The sequence below is a fragment of the Leptosomus discolor genome, chromosome 3, assembly GCF_034619465.1.
Source record: "Leptosomus discolor isolate bLepDis1 chromosome 3, bLepDis1.hap2, whole genome shotgun sequence".
NCBI lineage: Eukaryota > Metazoa > Chordata > Aves > Leptosomiformes > Leptosomidae > Leptosomus > Leptosomus discolor.
Window position 1 is genome coordinate 73,564,606 of NC_141393.1, and position 19,732 is coordinate 73,584,337.

The 19,732-nt window shown below is 36.5% G+C and overlaps 1 protein-coding gene across 2 annotated transcripts; it reads right to left on the reverse strand.

Moving 5' to 3' along the window:
* Positions 1-400: 400 nt before the first annotated feature.
* Positions 401-19,532, reverse strand: ZBTB41 (zinc finger and BTB domain containing 41). 2 transcript variants are annotated; one of them, XM_009949604.2, is made up of 10 exons: positions 18,333-19,532; positions 16,133-16,340; positions 15,372-15,441; positions 12,765-12,912; positions 11,947-12,076; positions 9,453-9,548; positions 8,817-8,923; positions 7,249-7,354; positions 6,130-6,218; positions 401-5,353 (listed from the first exon to the last, which is right to left on the reverse strand). In XM_009949604.2, the coding sequence occupies exons 1-10, from the start codon at positions 19,453-19,455 to the stop codon at positions 4,710-4,712; spliced, it is 2,721 nt and encodes a 906-aa protein (XP_009947906.1). In that variant the 5' UTR covers positions 19,456-19,532; the 3' UTR covers positions 401-4,709. The 2 variants fall into 2 exon arrangements, 1 of the variants encoding a protein (XP_009947906.1); XR_015183434.1 differs by having other exon boundaries at positions 5,314-5,353; positions 5,906-6,218.
* Positions 19,533-19,732: the final 200 nt, after the last annotated feature.

Here is a 19,732-nt window from a genome sequence, read left to right on the forward strand (position 1 = left end):
ATTTTTTAAAATAAAAAGTAGAATAACACACACACACATTTGGTGAAAAAATTTGCCTCATCTGTTTATCTTTCACGAGCTTTAAAACTGAAAGACAGACAGACTACTGGGTTTCCACCCTGTTTAAAAAAAAAAAAAAAAAGCGGGGGGCAGAAATCAAAACTTCACGCAAGCATCCCTGCAAGAAATCCTGTGAAGCAAGCAATGTTAAGACAAAAGAACTTTACTTTTCCATAACAAATAAAATTACACATAGGACTGAGTACGTCTACATTTACAGTACACTTCCTAACTTTTCCTTACAGCAAAGAATTTCCCCTAAAAAGACAACTTTACTTAAAGACTTCCATCTAAAATATCAACCTATACAGATCACATTTAAAACACGTTATCTCATATACCAGTGACAAAATACTGCGTTTATTTCACCTTATTCTTCCATATAAAAGAGCCAACATTTAAACATGATCAAAATAGTTATGGGGGATTCAAAAAACTTTGCCATTGTTACCTTTAATCCATCAAATCCTTTTAAACAAAAACATTTCTTATGAACCATGAAAAAGATCCTCATGGGCTTAAGCAAAGTGACTGCCCTGCGTTGTGTTCTGCCACTGTCATTCTTCAATGCATACGATGAAACAACCAAACTGCTGTGAGATGACAAAAGATCACATGTGACAGCGGGCACCAGGACCTGCAGAAAAGCGCCCTCTACTTCCCTTCAGCTTCAGTCGTATGAAGAACATGCAATCTGGATCCCTTACACATGTATGCTTAAGGCAGAAAAATATCACATCTTTTTTATTGTTTTCAGGGGAAAATCCAGTTCATCTACAACAGCCTTCTCAGAATTCAGTTGTAATTCTACATTCATGAACTTCTACACAGGAATTATTTTAAATTTAAAAACCTGAGGGTCATTTATTCCTTAGCACTCCGCAACACATTTTATGTTCGATCAAGCACATTACGAGGCGACTCCTTTCAAGCATTCTTCAGAGTTCTGGATGCTCCATCACATTCGTTACTAGGGAAATAGGCTTAGCTCTTTGGTGATACCAAATAAACCTTTTGCCATTATGTTCTGGCATGCCCCATCTTTAAAAATAACTACCCAAATTATCATCCAGACTAAAGCAGTGCTATATTTTTAAGGAAACCACAGTCTTACAGAAGATGTATCATCACCATCACAATTACTGATGTTCACCATAAAAAGAACCCATAAGAGTCATATCTCTGCAGGAAAAGTGTCAGTGCTCAAAGAAGAAATTCCAATACAAATAAATAAACTGAACATAAAATCCACTTAAAGAATTAAGCACAGTAACCCAGTCAACAACCAGAAATTTGTTTAGCAAAAAAAACAGAATCCAATGTTTGAACAGAATGAGTGCAGTAAGTTCTCAGAACCACACAGCCGTTTAGAGTACCAACATGGACTCCACTCTTCTCCCCAAAGGTCAGCATGCGGAAAAGACCAACTTTTTTGCAATGTGCCACCGATCATTCTTTAGAGATATTTTAAAGAGACACCTGCTTCTTCCTTCTTTGGCAATAAATGGTCAGCTGAGTTAATGGCTGCCAGATAACACGTCGGCTTTGTTGTAAAAGCGCCCTCCAGATCAACAGGACCCACACTCTTGGATGAGTACACATATATATTAAAGTGGAGGTACCAGACACCCCAGGAGTTTCGATCCACGCAGCTGTGAGGCGCAGATCTCTGCCCTTCAGCTCCAGTCCTCTCAAGAACTGTCCTCCCTCAAGAAGAACTGTCCTCCCTCAAGAAGAACTGTCCTCCCTCAAGAAGAACTGTCCTCCATCAAGCAGAGATCAGCTACTTCCACCTATCAAATGAAGTACCAGTCCATGAAAATTTACTTTGCTCATATATGAATTTTAAATAGATGTAAAGCCATAAGAATTACAGCTCGTGATATTAAAAAAATAAAAACTATGTATCTAGCACATAAGCTTTCCTATTTTCTCTCACTGTCAACTGGCAATGATCCAGCCTGACCAGCAGGTAAAACCGCTAACTAGTAGGATTATCTGCAAACAAAAGAACGCCAAAGCACTAGTAGGTCAGTTTTTCCAGGAATGACTAGTAATTCTGGTCACCCAAACAGCAAAGATAGTGCTTGTTTTTCTCAAAAACGAGTCCTTTTATAGACCATGTCTTGTTGGGCACCCAAAAACATGAAGCCCTTTGGAAGATGTTGACCTTAATGTTTTCTGAATAATCAACTGAACCACAGAAAAAGCCATTATTCAGAATGTATATAAAAGGCACAGTCATGAAAGAATTTTTAAAAGGACATTATCAAGTAAATATGCTCCAAATTCCATTGTAATATTTTCCTAGAGTGCCTTCCGAACATACTGGATTTTGAAAGAAAAAATTAGTTAGCAACTATTTTTAAGCCACTGTTTTGTCAAAATCCTGCAATACTTTTTTCTGCTGTAGGACAGAAAAGACGAGAAGTAACAAAGAGTTAGGCTTTTTAGTCTGAGAACTGCACTGACACAATTGATGCTGGGTTGTTTTTAACAGTACAATTACAAATGCTGGAAATCATGTTCCATGTCCACACGCGGTAATATGGATAGGATACGTACATGTCGACTTGAAAGCTACACATAAACCAGCCATTTTCAAGCCACAGAGTGTAAAGATGACAGAAACAGTTTTACTTTGAAAGGAGATGAAGGCAGAGTTAGAAAGCAGGAAGGGTAGTACTTGATAGTGTCCTTTCAGAAGGTGGCATTCAATGGCCTCGTTATTGCTGTATGTTTGCTAGTATTCAGCTTCTTACCAGGTATATTTACACAGCATGTCAGTCTGAACATTCCCAGAGCACAGCTCTAAATTTTACTTTAAAGATACAAACATAGAACAGTTAAACATATGTAGTCCTGTTTTAGAAACTGAACTTTTAAAGTTTAGGACTTCTATTGTGCTTCTTTGGCTAAGTCCTATTTAAATATCGATAACACTTAAAATTCTATAACTTTGCCACTATTTAACAGCTAACAGCAATCTTTGGTGTGTTTAGGTTAAGAATCCATTAGGGTACAAGCTTCAAAATATGAACATTCAGGCAGCTCTGGCCCCTCTCCTGCAAACTGCTCAACACTGAAGTAGATGGGGATTAACAGAATCTAACACTGAAGTATTTGAATAGGGTCTAAAATGATCTATGCCACTTAAAGAGATTATAACAATGCGATGACAGAACAGCTTTTCACCACAGATCGTTTGTGCTCAGGTCATTGGATAAATTTAACAGTTACAATAATACACACACGTCCAGCTTCCCATTTTAAAGTTTCTTTAAGGTAATAATTTAAGAATAGGGAAAACTGGCGAAAATTTTGCTTTAATATATAATTCTTGTAAGGAATAATGAAGATTCTAAGATTACTTCAGATACTTTCTTTGGCATAACATTCACCAAACAAACACAGAATAATTACTTTTAAAGTAGGCTTAAAATAGAAAGCTTGATGAGGTTAAATTACACTAGATTTCATGGTGAATTACACGAGACTTGTAGTTCAAAACGGTTCTTTTGGAAAAAACCCTTATGTCTAGTAAAGAAAAAGTTAAAAATAATTAAAGACATAAAATACTCTCAAGAGTTTGACTTTGTTTTATAAACACAGTACAGGAAAGTGAGAAACAAAATGATTTCGTTAGCAACTCACAAGAGATTTATAATTACTAATTATGTGGGTTTTTAAATGGAAGTTGAGCACTGTTCTGGAAATAATAGCCTTTAAATTTCTCCTCTATCACAGATAACCTGCAAATGGGCATGTTTATGTGGGACCCTGGTATAACTTACGCTTTCACAAGGATAAACCATAGATTCATAGATTAAAATGACCTCGCAAATACTCCCATTTCTCTCAGAGTGTGGGGCACACTTTAGAAGATAAACAAGATTGAAAAAGCATGAAAAAATATATATTAAAATTATATGGGACTAACTGTAGAAAATTAGACAGTAACATTGTCTAGATCTTCCCACATAATTCAACATTAGAGATCAAGGAAGAATTAAGAGGCCAAATTTAGGCAGCCTAATTATACTCAGGGGGATCACCAAACACCCTCTTTAGTGTCTCCATCACATATCTGAATCACTTTTCAGAACAATCTAGTTCCTGTGTCCATTGGCTAGGCTCCAGAGTCCAGCAGACTTTAAAACCCTCCACAAATGCCTGAGGGTTCAAATAAAATCATATTTTAATTTCTATGTGAAACATAATTCAAAGTTTGTGTTTTATGTCCCTGCCTGCCCTTACAACTTCTAATGAATTTGACATAGTCCTTACTCTTTCTACTACACTTAAAACATTAACTCAAAGTGAGATGCAGAAAGGCAAATATTTTTTTAAGTTAATAGCCAGATATGTATTACATTTTTCAGCCACTATCCTTAAAAGACATTTCAGAGCATAATTTTTAAAAGACCATCTATAAGATTTTTAAAAACTCTTAAAATCACAAGAAACACTCTTTCAGTATGCATCAAAATGTGCCTAAATGTTCAAATATTATGTAAACAAACCTGTTTTTCCAAAACTATGCAGAAGACTCATGAGTCCAAATAAAATATAAAATATAAATCTCAATTGCCATATCAGCCTTCCGTTGGCTAATGGCTTAGTAAAATAGGTGGAATGTTATGGTCTGATCATGAATGTTCATTGTTTGAAATGTTCTGTACAGGAGGAGCTGTATCTAGCCCCAGTAAAGTTCCGAGATATGACTGGTCTCTAGGATCCAACATTTGCTCAGGCCTTACAGGATGAACAATATTTGCAGGTTGTGGAGTGAGAGTGTATTTCTCTAGAAACGACAGATCCGTTGCTCGCTGATAATCCGTCTGCTCAGGCTGTGGAGGAAGAACGCCGTGTGACTGAGCAGTATGCTGTACTAGATCAGCCTGGGGATCAGACATCTGAACTGGTACCAGAGTCACAGGCACACATACTTCTGTAGATACATTCTGTAGCAAAGTTTTGGCTTCCGATTGATACGCTTTGGACTGCTCCACATACTGTTTAGCCTCAGTTTGGTAAACTTTGTCATCAGAGGTGTACTGCACCGGTAAGGAGACCAGCTTTTCCTCTGAAGAAGATGTCAATGCCTCTTCTGCAGCCTTTGAACCGTGAACGTGATCAATATGGTATTTCAGCTTGTCTTTTCGTTTAAATGTTGCATTGCAGTGCTGGCAATTAAAAGGTCGAGCATCTGAATGAATGACCATGTGCTTTGTTAATGTCTTCTTAATTCTAAAAGACTGATTACAGATTTGACATTTGTAGGGTTTCTCACCTGTAAAGACAGAGGAGTGAGGATTAGTTATTCTGAGTAACACCACGTCACACATAAATACACAAATACCTACATGGATTGTGGCATACAGACCTAGTATAAAACAATTTTACTGAAAACAAAGAGCATAAGTTTAGCATCAATTTTGGAATCAAAGGTGCCATTAGAGGTTTCTTCAGAAGTTATATTAGCATACCCTTCTCCTTACACACCATTCTCAATAATCGGGATTTCTGTCAGGTACACACAAAGATAATCAGAATAAAACCAATTAAAAAGGAACAATCTTAAAACTGTTATGATACTGGTATTAAGTGAGCTCAATTTGTACTTCCACACATTTTGAAAGGTGAATGATGTTCCTAAACGCCAGGTAGGAAAAACAAGTCAAACAGATAAGGACAGAAACCTTTCCAAAGGGATTTCAAATCCTTGTTTAGATTACCACTTGAAAAGTAGTATTCTCTGGACCACAAAAATGATCAGAAGGCCTGGGTAAAATTGGCAAGAGCATACACCAGTAAACTAAAGGAAGAGGTGTAGAGAGCATACCACAAGCCGGTGTTGAGGATTATCGATATTTCAGCTGATACATTCAGAAGGTAGTATTCAGGAATGACCAACGTAGGAGAAAGAATAAAAGTCTTGATGCTTCCTGCTACTCTTGCCCTGAATGCTCAACAACCACAATGAATTAAATAATTCCATCAATGCTGATGCATAAAAATACATTCCTACATGTTTTGCAGCTTTGTTGGGGTTTATTTTATTTTTACCTGAATGTGTCCTAAAATGCATTTCCAAACTTGATTTCCCTTTAAAAACTTTCTTACAGACTTCACACTGGTGAAATGTTGCTTTATATCTTTAAAGAAGAAAAGACATTTCATGTTAGATCCTTTTTTTTTTTTAACCAACTAACAATAAAGCTATGTGCACAGTTCTTTCTGAAATCTTTAACTGAGAAACAGCTGAGTAGCAAAGTTTCCAAATTTCCTCACTTATGTTCATAATTCCTGGCATCTGCATACCAATAAGGTCAATTAGATTCTTTTCAGTAATCAACCTTATTCTCTGCTGGGATTGGCACTTAGCATTCAAAAAGCAAAAGCCACTAAAACTTCTTTTCTGACCCCCAAAATATCCTTAAGAAATAGTTTTTGCCCAACATCCACAAGAGGGTTTAACTTTGGCAGAATTATGGCATAAATACAGTACTAGGAACGGCTTAGACTAACGGCTACTAAGAAAAATCAAACAGAATAAGCAGACAATATATTATACTTTCAACCCAGACACACTGTAATGGCTTCTACACAATGCTAGTAAGTACAAGCGGTTAAAACACATCATTTGAAAAAACAACTAGGTCTCAGTTTATTTGAAATCTCTGAAAGGCTCATTTTTGGAGTTCAAGAATTTAAAAACCCTACTGCATTTTCAAGTTATAGAAATAACTCAGATTTCAAAGTTTTTACCTACTTTCAGAGCCACTAATCTGCTACCGGCTTCTAAAATACCTGTGTGGGACAGTTTTCACAGTGCCTAAACGAAGTCTAATAATTCAGTCTTAACTAGTCTGCAATTAGTAGACAGTATTACAGCAAACCATCAATTTAGAACAACGCTGACATAGGTAATTCACAGGTTAAAATTTGCCCCTTCTTTATGTTATTATTTTATTTACTTAATTATGCTACAAAGAAAACACCTTGCTTAAATTGTGAAGGCAATTTTCCAACATCCACTTCAAACCATAATAAAGATATCTCAAGACTAAGGCAGCAGGCATGACGAACACACAGACTACTAGAACTCTGCACAAACATGCAAGTCCCAAGAAAATCAGTTACAGTTCAGAAGTATTTACGCAGCTGCAAACCCCCCACACTTACTTCTGCCAAACCTTTTCTCCTAGATGAACACTTTTATAATGAACAGTAAGGTGATCTCTGCGGCCAAAACATTTCCCACATTCCTCACACTGATGTGCTTTTTCACCTACAAGGGCAAAATTCAATAAATTCCGGTTAAACCTTCTGGAACTTACTAAGCATCGAAGAGCTGTAACCGTAAAACATGCAGTAGATCCATGTTCACAAAGTCCAGCCAATCAAGCTCCTCCATACCTTACTCAGAGAAGGATTCTCTGTTATCAATGAGCAAAATTCAGGAAGCAGGTTGGTTCTACCAGAGTAAGGATTTTTACCACTTGTTATATATGACTATTACCGACCATTTGTCACTTCTACAAAGACACTCATGTTCATGAGTTAAGAGGCACTTCCCCAAACACCCACTGCATGAGAGGTACAAGTGAATGACTAGGAAGCTACTCTACTCTTTATGACCCGAAATGTGGTATCTTCAATAATTCAGGGGCTTTAAAAGAGAAGCTTATTTAAAAATACCAATTATTTTCAGCTACTAATTTTTAGAACTTAAATTTACAACACAGTATTTATCTTTTTAATTATCCTGATTTACATAGTTACCTTTTTCTTTTATGCTGCTGTTTAAAAGTATCTTGATTCTTTTTAGTCATCTTGAGATCTTCTACAAAGTGGCAGAATATTTCTTCTCATGTAAGTAGGAGGAGTGTGGACAGTCAAAGAATGTAACTTTCTAGAGGGGGAAAAGCAAATAAAGTAGAAAAGAGGATTTTTTTCTTTTTTGTACTTGAGTTTTAAAAGATTTCTTTATTTTATAGCAGACATTATGATTTCAAACACGAAAAAAGAAGCTGTCCTTCAAACAAAGGCTCAGGAAGTTTAGACTCTGATCACTTTCGTATTTTCATGCTGCCTAGAAAGTATTTCGCCTCCTAGAAGGCCACATTCCCTTTGGTTCATGTTCTGAAAATGGAAAAGTCCCCAGTGAATCTTCAGTCTCCCTATATATTTGGTAACCTTTCTGCTCTCAGTGCAACATACTTTTTTTTCTTCCTCCTGATCATCCCCATCCGGCTGTTCTCAGGTTTGACTCCCACCACCTTCATTCCTTCCTCCCCTCTTCCCCATAGCATAGACTTCAGAAACACCTCTTTGATGTTCTTACATTAAAGTGATCAGTGTACAAACTTTGACAGAGACTGTGACAGCTTCTTCTGTGTTGTGGTAATAATGTTTCATACAATTGCTATTAAAAAAAAGAAATCTGAACTCATTAAAAAATCCTCCTTTTTAACTTTTGCTTTTTTTTTAATTATTATTTTTAAAGCAATTCACTGTTACATGTTTTTGACTGTCCCTTGGCTTTCTATGTTAACATGGAGGAAACACTTGGCCTTTAAACCTTGAAAACATGTAAGATTAGCCCTACTTCAGCAGACCCCAAAACCAGCGAGGAACCTTTATGAGGCCTAAAATATTGCATGTACTGAAAAAAAAAATAAATCTGTAATTAATTTTTTATTTGATCTTTGATAGTAATTTTGAAGTCAATTTTCAAAGAAAATGCCTACCTGAGTGTATTTTTTTGTGTTTTGTCAGATGGTCATGCCGAATAAATGTCTTCCCACATTCTTCACATTCGTACCTCTTGTCATCATGGTGGACTCTTAGATGAAGCCTGCATATTTTTAGTCATAAATATAACCATAAACCATGATTTTTTTAATATAATCTGTACTGCTAATTCAATGCAAAATACCAGAAAAGACAGTCTTTAATGCTTCACACAAGTATCAGGAAATAACTTTCAGTTTAGGTATGTTTAAACAGCTCTTAGAAAGCAAGAGAGAACAGAGCTAAACTCTCATATCTGACGTTAACTTAGTAGGATATTTTGCTCCTCTTATTTTCTGTTTGAATAACAAAGAAGCCAAAGTTTTAGATGTGCAAGAAAGTCAACTTTGATACAAGCTTTGTATGGGATTTTGTCTGTGTTTAAACTGCTAATGTATGAAAAATTAAATTACTTCTCACAGATTATTAATATATTTTCAATATTTAAGCATGTTTAAAGCATTCATTAATGCTCTCAGAGTTGGAATAAATCAAATCACATACATTACAAAGAATTAGGCTGATAAGATGAATGTATATGTATCACCAAATAAGCAAAACAGTTCAGCAGCTTATTTAATAAAAATCTGTACCTGTAAGAGCTTCCATGACGAAAACTCTGCCCACAAATACTGCAAAGATGAGGCTTCTCTCCACTGTGAATTCTCAGATGTTCTTTCAAAGTTGTTCTGTTTAAGAAAACCAGGAAAATTTAATTTTAAGCAATGTCACTACCACTTCAAAGTGAAACAGACTATCAGTTTCTCAATTGCTTTAATTCTGATGGATCACAATATATGCAAGTAACTGCATCAATTTATTCAGATACAAACACATACACACACATTCAAAGGCAGTATGGCAACCTACTATTTACTGAACCAGATGGGTCTATAAAGAATATAAGCAAAGAAACAAAACAGCATCCCAACATATGTCTGGACAACATACATTCAAGAAAACACATCAATTTCGATACTATTTTCTATGTAATAATTTCTTCGCTACTAATGTATCTCTAAGCCAAAGCTTTAAAGTCAGACTTGAAGGAAATCTACATCATGGATGTTAATTTAACTCAACTCACCACAGAGCTCATTTAAATATATATATATTTATACACACGTACGTACATACGTACACATGTGTAGGCCTACTTTAACTATTGCCTTTCCCATGTGAAAACAAAAGTGCACGCAGGTGAAAATTCCTCTCAAGCAAAGGAATCTGAAAATAATATTTACTGTATACACAGCTGGTAAGTGTGAACTAAACAAAAGAGAAAATCTGCTTCCACTACTTATTATAAATGTTATTTTTCAAAGTTATTTTTTATGCTTTACGCAAAAATTTCATCTTTTCTAACGACAGCAATGACATTTAAATATTCAACTGCCTTACATAATGTAAAGGAAAACTGAAGTGTTGTCCTGGTTTCAGCTGGGATGGAGTTCATTTTCTTCCTAGCTGCTGGTACAGTGCTGTGTTTTGTATTTAGTGTGAGAATAATGTTGGTAACACACTGATGCTTTAGTTGTTGCTAAGCAGTGTTTATATTAAGTCAAGGACTTTTCAGCTTCTCACAGCACCCCACCAGTGAGTAGGCTGGGGGCACAAGAAGCTGGGAGGGAGACACAGCCAGGACAGGTGACTCAAACTGGCCAAAGGGATATCCCAGACCATACGGCGTCATGCTCCGTATATAAACTAGGGGGAAAGCTGGCCAGGGGCCACTGCTCGGGAACTGCCCGGGCATCAGTCAGCAGGTGGTGAGCAATTGCATTGTGCATTACTTGTTTTGTACATTGTAATTATTTTATTATTATTACCATTTCCCCTTCCTTTTCTGTCCTATTCAACTGTCTTTATCTCAACCCACGAATTTTAACTTTTTTTTTTTTTTTTCCCCCAATTCTCTCCCCCATCCCACTGCGGGGTGTGGAATAAGCAAGTGGCTCTGTGGTGTTTAGTTGCCTGCTGGATTAAACCACAACACATGTGTAAACATATTGGCTTTTTTTTAAACAGAAATTCTTTTTGCAGTTCAAACTCAGCTTCATAAAATTGAAAGACTATCTGTGCCTTATAGCTTGTTTACTACTTCATTATTGTATTAGTACGTTTTCTTTTAACACATGCATACCCCATTGACCAAAATATTAGAAAGTACATACCACCAACAAAACCCACTAGGGACAAATCTTCCTCTTACAATACTTCCAGGGGTCTTTGCCAGTCATTGGAAAAAAAATTAAAAATCAAAAAAACATACTAGAGTACACAAACTCAGGTCTTTTCATATTCCCTATAGAACGTAACTAGAATCTTAGTCACGGTTATTGAGATGAAGCTGTATTCTGTCAAACTAAAAAAAAATTATAAGGCTTATTGTTTCAGCAAACAAACATAAATCAGCACGTGAAAAACTTAAAAGATCTGCATTATAGAGCAGTGCAAGACAACTGCACTGAAACTATGTTAACAACCATCTAAAATTCACATTTTTTTTCCCCTCATGTGTAGAACAGAAATGGGGAGGGAGGGGAAATCTTATTTCTACAGCTTTTCTATGTTCTTTTTCTATATACTAGAATTTATGAGCCAGCTTCTACAGCTTCCACTTTTCAAAGCACTAAATTAACAGCAGCAAAGTTGTACAGTATTATTCCATGTTCCATGAAACCATGTTTGTAGAAGTCCAATTTCTTCCTAGTCATTTGCACCAGTGTTCCTGATCTTCCTGTCCTCACCAGTATATTTACCAAAATATCTATGGCAGAAAACACCTACCCAAAAAAATGCAAGATGTTCTTGCACAAGACAGAAACCCTAAGTGAAATGAATTAGAGGTAAGACTTAGTTCTGCCTCATAACTAATTACCTACAGTTGTCACCCTTAATCTTAGAGGTCATCAGAAAAGGTCGTCATGCTGCCTGTGGCTCTGACGCTTCCTTTTAATACACTAGCCCTCTGAAACGGTCTCATTTAGGTTAAAAACTCAAAGCTAAAACATATTCAGAATCCAACAAAGCACGCTACATGTTCTTCTGTTCTGCTGAAGTTCAAGTAGTCACGCAACTCCTTACCGTTCCCTAACAGATTTTCCACAGATGAAACATGTCCATTTTCTCTTTCCTCCATGAGTACATTCTATATGGCGTTTCAGATTTCCTGTATCATTAAACTGGCGGCCACAAATATCACAAGGAAAAGGCCCTACAAGGAGACAGCCACACATAGTATAATTAACTGCCAGTTAAACCAAACAAAACGCACAGACTTGGTTACTTGTGAAAACCCTGATCCTAGTTTTGTCTAACAAATGATTAATGTTTAGTACAGTCGGCATACTTTAACTAGACTTTGTGCACTTTCTGCTCCAATAAGTTATTTCTAACACTTGGTATTTTGGCAACTTTCATGATTGTAAAGCAAAAATTTAGAATTAACAGTCAAAAGTAATTAAGCCCATTTAGACTGTTTGAAAAACCAAACTCCCATTACTATCACTAATCTGGTTCCTATCTGGCAAATACAATTGACAGTAACAAAAAAGTCTTTGGAATACTTCAGGAGGAAAGAAAAAGGCCTTTGGAAAACTTCAAGAAGAATCTGACTACATAGTTGAGAACCAATTTCACTAAAGAAGTTTTAAACCCAAACTAACCTTAATTCTTCTTAACCCCCCCCCCCAATTTTGCATAATACAATGCCTCCAAAAGACAGCTGACAGAAAAGTAAAAAACCAACCACCACCACCAACAACAAAAAAATCCCCCACAAAACTGGAAAAGAGAACTGGAAAAGGAGGTGGGGTGGAAACCAGACTGATCAGGACATACAATGGTGGAGGAAGGTTTTACTTTAAATCTATTGTTTACATGTCAGAAGGAGGTTTCTATACCGAGATGGAATTTTTCTTGATGCTTCAGCCTTGCAAATCGGGATTTAAAGTGCTCTTCGCAGTAGGTACACTTAAAGGGTTTATCCTGAGAGTGAAGAATCATATGCTCTTCCAAATGAGGTCTTCGTGTGAAAGATTTCTTGCAAATCTAAAATGATAATGCACTTTGTCAAAGATACATCAGTTATAACCAGGTTTTTTTCCTATTCATAAACTCTAGTAGTTTAGTTCATATGCTGTCTGCAGCAATGTAAGATTAAACATGTATTCTTCAAACGCATACTCTATCCCAGCCTGTACAGCCTTGCAGTCAACATCAAAAAATCCATGTTCTACATAAACCCTAGTGGATTGCACCTTATGAATCAGGATGCCGATCCACGGCAGCCTAAACCAAACTACCAGCCACTCCTGCAAACAGTTGCATGTTCCACTCTCCCTTACTTCTACTGACTCCAGCACTTACCAGACACCTTTCCCAGGATGTTTCAACACAGTAACTCAGCACAAAATAACCCAACAGAGAAAAAAGCAAATAGCTTTGGCTGGGTTCTGGATGCTGAAACAGCTCAGTTGAATTGTGGTAAAAGCTGTTATAGTATAAGCTACTGGAGAACTAGTCATACCCATTCCTTTATTTCCTCTGGGAAATTCTCTGACAGCATGTATTAAAGAGAAATTGCCAATACCAACAAAGAAACACAACTCAAAATATATTTTAGAGATACAGAACTTCTGCAATGTTAAAATTATGAGAGCTTTTTAGCACTGTTTTCAGATAATCAAAATCTAACCGTACAAAAATTATTAGTAGTCAGTCATTAAGTAAACATTCAATTCAATCATGGAATTGAAGCCACAGCTCAAATTTAGGCATTTAAACTAAGCATTTAAGCAATTTAACAGCAGGGTCCCATGCTTTAACATAAATCAGCACGGTGCTCACTTATTTCGCTGCAAAACTGTTGCTGTTGTTTATAATACCTGAATTTAGTACTACCTAACCCCATACATTAAATTGTGCAATCGGTTTCTCAGAGCACACCTGAATAACACTCTCTTAGCCTCAGAAAATCAGAAGCAACAGCTTTATTAGTTTAAAAACTCGTTAATGCTAAATATAAGTGTAAGAAAATCCCATACCTGTAAAAAGTATAACATCCTTCTTGATTTTCTCTACTATTAATACTCTACTGTTTCTGTGCATTTGCTTATATTCCTCAAGGATTAAAGTATGGTCACCAAATCCTGGTGTTCACACACGGACTACAGCATAAACCAACAACCTGAAGAACTCCTGCAGCTTACATCGGTGGCACCTCAGCCCTCAGAACATACTAACCAACCTGAAAACAGTCACAGCTCCTAAGGGTTCTGTTCATTCTCCAACTGCTATAAAAGCTAAAATTCTACCCTTGCTTTCCATTCAAGTCCATTTTCAATGCGCATGAGGAGTACAAGAGTAGCAGCTCACTTTTTAAAAATTTCTACTTAACATCAGCTTAGAATTTTCAAAGAAAAGAAAACAAAACCAAACCAAACCATAAGTGGAGTTTATCAAATCCTGCATCTGGTAAGAGCACTTTCTGAGAAATGAGCATCAACAATGTTGCACGATTGATTCCCACTATTAAAATGTTTCCTATCTAGTAACAAACAGAATCTGCAGTACGTTCACACACACAACATAACTTCACCTGGAAGGCAACACTCTTTGGTCAACCACGTAATACCTCCAACCATGATACCACCCCCAGCAGAATGAACACCACAAATTCCTACAGCTGGTATCTCCCAACATTCTACTACATGTTTGTAAGTGAAAGCTCACAAACAAAGCAAGGTTAATAATCATGTTATGGCACCTAATACTAGAGATATACAGGGGCATATAGCAGTTTGCACAAACAAAACAGCTGGCCTGAAAAAAAAAGCAAACCGATTCCCTCAAAAAAACAACAAAACCCCACATCTGAAACCTTAAAAGGTTATTTGGCAGCAGGCAGAGGGAGAATGGAAGTTCTACAAACTCCTTTTTACAGTAGATCTAGTTTCACACATGCACCTCTCCTGGGGAAAATCAAGGAAAGGATTCCACAATTTTACAACTAGAGGTAAATTTAGTATAAATTAACAACTCTGTTGATGTGCATATGCAGATAAGAAAGTGTGTCATATTTAACATATATTTTCCTTGCTATTAAGAGAGCCTTCCAAAAAAAGTATACTTTATGGTCAGTGTTTGACGTGCATAATTAATGACAAAGCAAATACTCTGTTTTTAAAGTATTCATAATATTCAAGCTTAATCATCTGCAAATATTCAAGCTTAATCATCTGCAAATTAATGTATTTTAACAACGGTAATAACTGATCATATTAAAAAATATTGTCTTCAACTATTTTAGAATTGTATTTGGTATCATCTACCCAGTCACAAGCTGTACATACAGATGAAGTCTTTAAATCAGCACATAAAGAGGAAATTTATACCACGACTTACAAAGCTTACTGAGATTTCACAGAAACACATACTATATTTTCACTCATGTATTCAAGTCACAAAACGTAGTGTCTATATTAAAAAAAACCCAAACAACTACTTACATCACATTTCCAACCTTCACTCTTTGTCTTCTTGATAGAAAGAAATTCTTGTACATTCTCTGGATGAAACCTAGGAGAAAAACAGAAGCTTAAAGAAGTTTCTCAGACGAAGATCACTCAAATACTGAATATTCATTTCTAAACTCTGTGTGTCACGGAAGTTGACCACCAAATCAGCAGAGCAGAATACTGACAACTAAACAAATCTGAAGGCACAAGTAACTGGAAAGCACTGTTGACTATAGACTCCTGTAGAATCTCAGATGACAACTGGTAAGACAGAGGACAGTTTCAATTACAATGCTTTATGGATACTTATAAAGAAAGAGAAAAAAGGTGGTATGTCTAATTAGACCTGTCATAAACAAATTATTCGCCTAAAAGAATCTGCATGGAAATGGTTTATCCACCTATTATTATCAACATCCAAAATCAAAGAAGATATTTTATTCTTCCTCCAAATTAAAAGCAACACAGGTAATTATTAAGACTGTTGCCCTCTGACTGAGTGTGCTAGCTAATCTGAGCATTCTAAAACTTACAGTAAAAATGGCAGAACTCCCACTGAACCGCTACTGCTATTTAACCAGTCCCTATGCACTCCTTATGGCAGGTTAGTTGATACTGCTAATCCCCATGTCCTTTGAAAAAACAGTTATAGAAATAATGCAGAATACGCTATGTGCATACATTTATCTTCACTTTTGAACTGAAAAAAACCCAATTCTTCAGAAACGAGAGATAAATTTGCTCATACTTGCCTCTTCACGTGTTTCGCTAAAGTCTTTTTGCTTGCATGCAGCTTATTGCAGTAAGGACATTTGTGTTCCTTTTTATGAAAGTCAGTGTCACTAGAGTGTTTCTTTCTGTGCACTGTCAGGTTGGACTTGGTTGAATAGCGCTGATGACATATATCGCACTCGAAAGGCTTCTCACCCGTGTGTACACGTGTATGGCTTTCATATTTGCCTGTACAACAACAACAAAAAATCTGTTAGCATAAACTGTAACAGAACATACCCATTTGGGCTTTGTTCTAGAGTATCTCTCCCAAATGCGGTCAAGATCTAAGTACCTTCCACACATGTCATTCTGCTGGTTTACGCCACTGAAAACTGCACAGCGGCCACACACGTGTTTTATCCAAGGTTCCTCCATATACTTGCATCTTAACTGTTTTTAAGAGTAATAATTAGAGTGGTCTGTATTACTGTTATATCTGTGTGAGGGTTACGAGTTCCTCTTGTTCAACCCCACAGCATACTCTGTTCGTAAGTACTGAAAGTTACACTGCTCTTTCATTACACTGATTGCCAAGGACCTCTTCAGAACGGGGAACAGCCTTGCAACAAACCAGTAGTTTTAAGGTACTTTCAAATAACAACACACCAAATTAATAATACAGACCCTTGCAAATGATCTATATTCAGGATCCAAGATATTACCATAAACAAAAATACTACTCTCATTCCTTTCACACTGCTCGGATTCCCTCTTCTGTTTGCCAGTTTTTTTCTAAGGACAAAATACCGTCCTACACTAGGATCTACCTACCTCAAGCTAACAGCAGGCTCTTTACTTTGTACTAGGTAACCTTCTTCCCTGTAGAATATGCATCATACTTCTAGGAGTTAGATAAAGAAAAAAAAAGTACTATAGCTTATAAATTTAAACAAGTCAATTGTCTACTATAATGCAACCTTATAAATACTTTATGTATCACTTGTTTTAATGCTATTTCCTGTGCATTTTTGAGCACAAAACTAGAATTCTAAGTTATGAAAGTGCAAAGAGAAATGTATTCCAATGTCTGCAAAATTGAAATGTACCATTACAACCCCAAATACTAACAAGCCATTTATTTCTGCACAGTAGCCTTTCAGTATTAATTAACAAAGCTCTCAAATTCAGAAAATTTCCTACATTAACTTTAAGATACAGCATTAGAAGTACAGGTAAGTCCCACACTTTTAATGTTAAATAGCTTCTACAACATAATTCGTGACCTCGGAAAACTCATTTCACCTCAGCAAGTTAAACATGCCGTGTGTGAGTAGGAATTAACACACACACCAGTCCCACCCCATTTTCACAAACTCCTAAAATTTCAAAATTATGAAAACCACAATGTATCTATTATAAGAACACCAAAAAGAGCCTAGCACTATGAGAAACTGTTTCTTTCCTAATTCCCATGATTGAAAGAAGTCAATACCTTACGTGACCATAATTAAACATTTATTCCAGTTGAAAGAACACAAAAATTCTGGAGTACAGTAGTAGTTAACTTTTAACGTGGGAAAGGAGGACAGGAAAGCATTGCACGGGCCAGGACTGGAATTTTTGCTCTTCTGATATCCCAGGTAACTATATTCCTGGATTTGGCTGCAACATGAACAATCCTAACAGAACAGATTAAGCTGACACAGTATGACTCGGTGCTAACTCCAGAGCAGAAAAATCAAGGTAGAAGTCAGAGTGACTAGGTCCTAACATCTACGCATCATGTAGAACAGAAGAATTTCAGGCTCTTTGACAATTGTGCTGTTTTACTACAGCAATGACAGCTTCTTTACTTAAAATTATTTTGTCAGAAAATACAGTACAGTCTCAGACTTTGCACAATTTATCGTTTAATATCTTGCTCTATTTCCCTCCTTTTTCAAGGCTGCTTTTACAGATTATGCTAACAACCAGAATCCAGAGCAGTGAAAGGGAAATAAATGTCGTATTTGCAGATTTTTCAAATAATGCACTCAATTCATTTATTGAAACTGTTTAGCACCACAGACAGAACAACTTAATACACTTAGAAACATTAGCAGCATACTGGATCAGTGAGATGATCCAGAAATGCTGATCTTCACTCTCCAGGACAAGAGAAAAAGCTCAGTTTATTTCCCATACAGATAGCACCACCATATGGTAAAAGCGAAAGAGATCAACCTAACTTGCTCTTACCTATTCGATCAAATTTTTTGTCACACTTGGGACACTGCAGTAGTTTTTTGCTACTGCTTTGAATGACGACTGGAGCTAAGCCTTCAGGAATATTTCCCACTGAATCAACTGCCTCAGAACCCTCTTCAGTATCATTCTGTTCTTTTTCACTTTGTTCTTCAGACTCTGAATCTTCACCTGACATTTCCTCTTCCTGTCCCTCTTCATCAGCATTGCATTCACTTTCACTGTCTTCAAATTCGCTTCTATCAGATGTTTCCTTGTCAGAACTGACTTTTTCCAAATTGCTGTCAGAGGCATCACCACTTTCATTGTCACTGTTATCAAATTTAGCTGGACATTTACGGTTTCTTGTAGAACGTCTAGTGGAAAAGCTGGCCTTCTCAACCATTTTTAACCCATGTTTTCTTTCCAGTGAAAGGGATCTGTGGGCTTTAGCCAAATGATTTTCTAAGGACTTCTTGTAACAGAAGCTTCGACCACAAAAAGTGCACTGATGACTATTTAATAGTTTACCTGTCAGTTCACTGAGTGTTTCTACTGGTGTAGGTGCATCACTTGTCACATCAGTCTGTGTGTTAGATACACTTTCATTATTTAGTAACTTCACGGCATCGATGATATCTAAAAATTTTGCTGCCTCCAGCACTAATGGAATTTCATTTTTATATACAAAAAACTCAGAGGTGTAGAGAAACTCAAGCAAATGCTGAAAGACAGAATGAGTTACATGATCTAACGTGACAACATCGGTGCTTGGATTTTTGCTCAAACAGGCATGAAAATAACTACTCCCAACAGCCACTACAACTTTGTGAGCACTAAATTCTTTTCCTTCTACAATTATGAGTAAATCACAAAATGATGGATGTTTCTGTCTATCATCATTTAAGTATTTAAGTAGATTTTTGTTATACTGCAATGAGCTTAGGAGCTTTCTTTGTTCTGATGATGGTGAAAGTTCTTGGGAAGATTCAAGCTGATCTGCAGGAGCTTCTTCTGCAGACTTTGGGGCAGTTTCTTGTGCACAGTCTACCACTAGAATCTGTTCTGAAGAGTCTTTCTCATGGCCAAGACGAACCTTTTCGTTTAGACTTGCAGCGAGCCGTCTCCTTTTCTTCATTGCAGAAGTGCAACTTCAAAATCAGGAGCTTCATAGGTGACGGGCAAAAAATTCTTCCGAAGACTTGATTCTGCTCCAGACCTTGAGAAAATACGTAACAGTAATTTCATAATCTGCAATAGAGTTATGATAAAAATTAACACTTCACGATAACTTCCTTCTTTATTAATGCTTTCCATACTTCACGTAGTTTTATCTACCCTGCATGCCTCTTATTAAATTACTAAAATCTCACCACTTCCCATTCCAGACGATGGCATAACTACCCTAGGCAAGT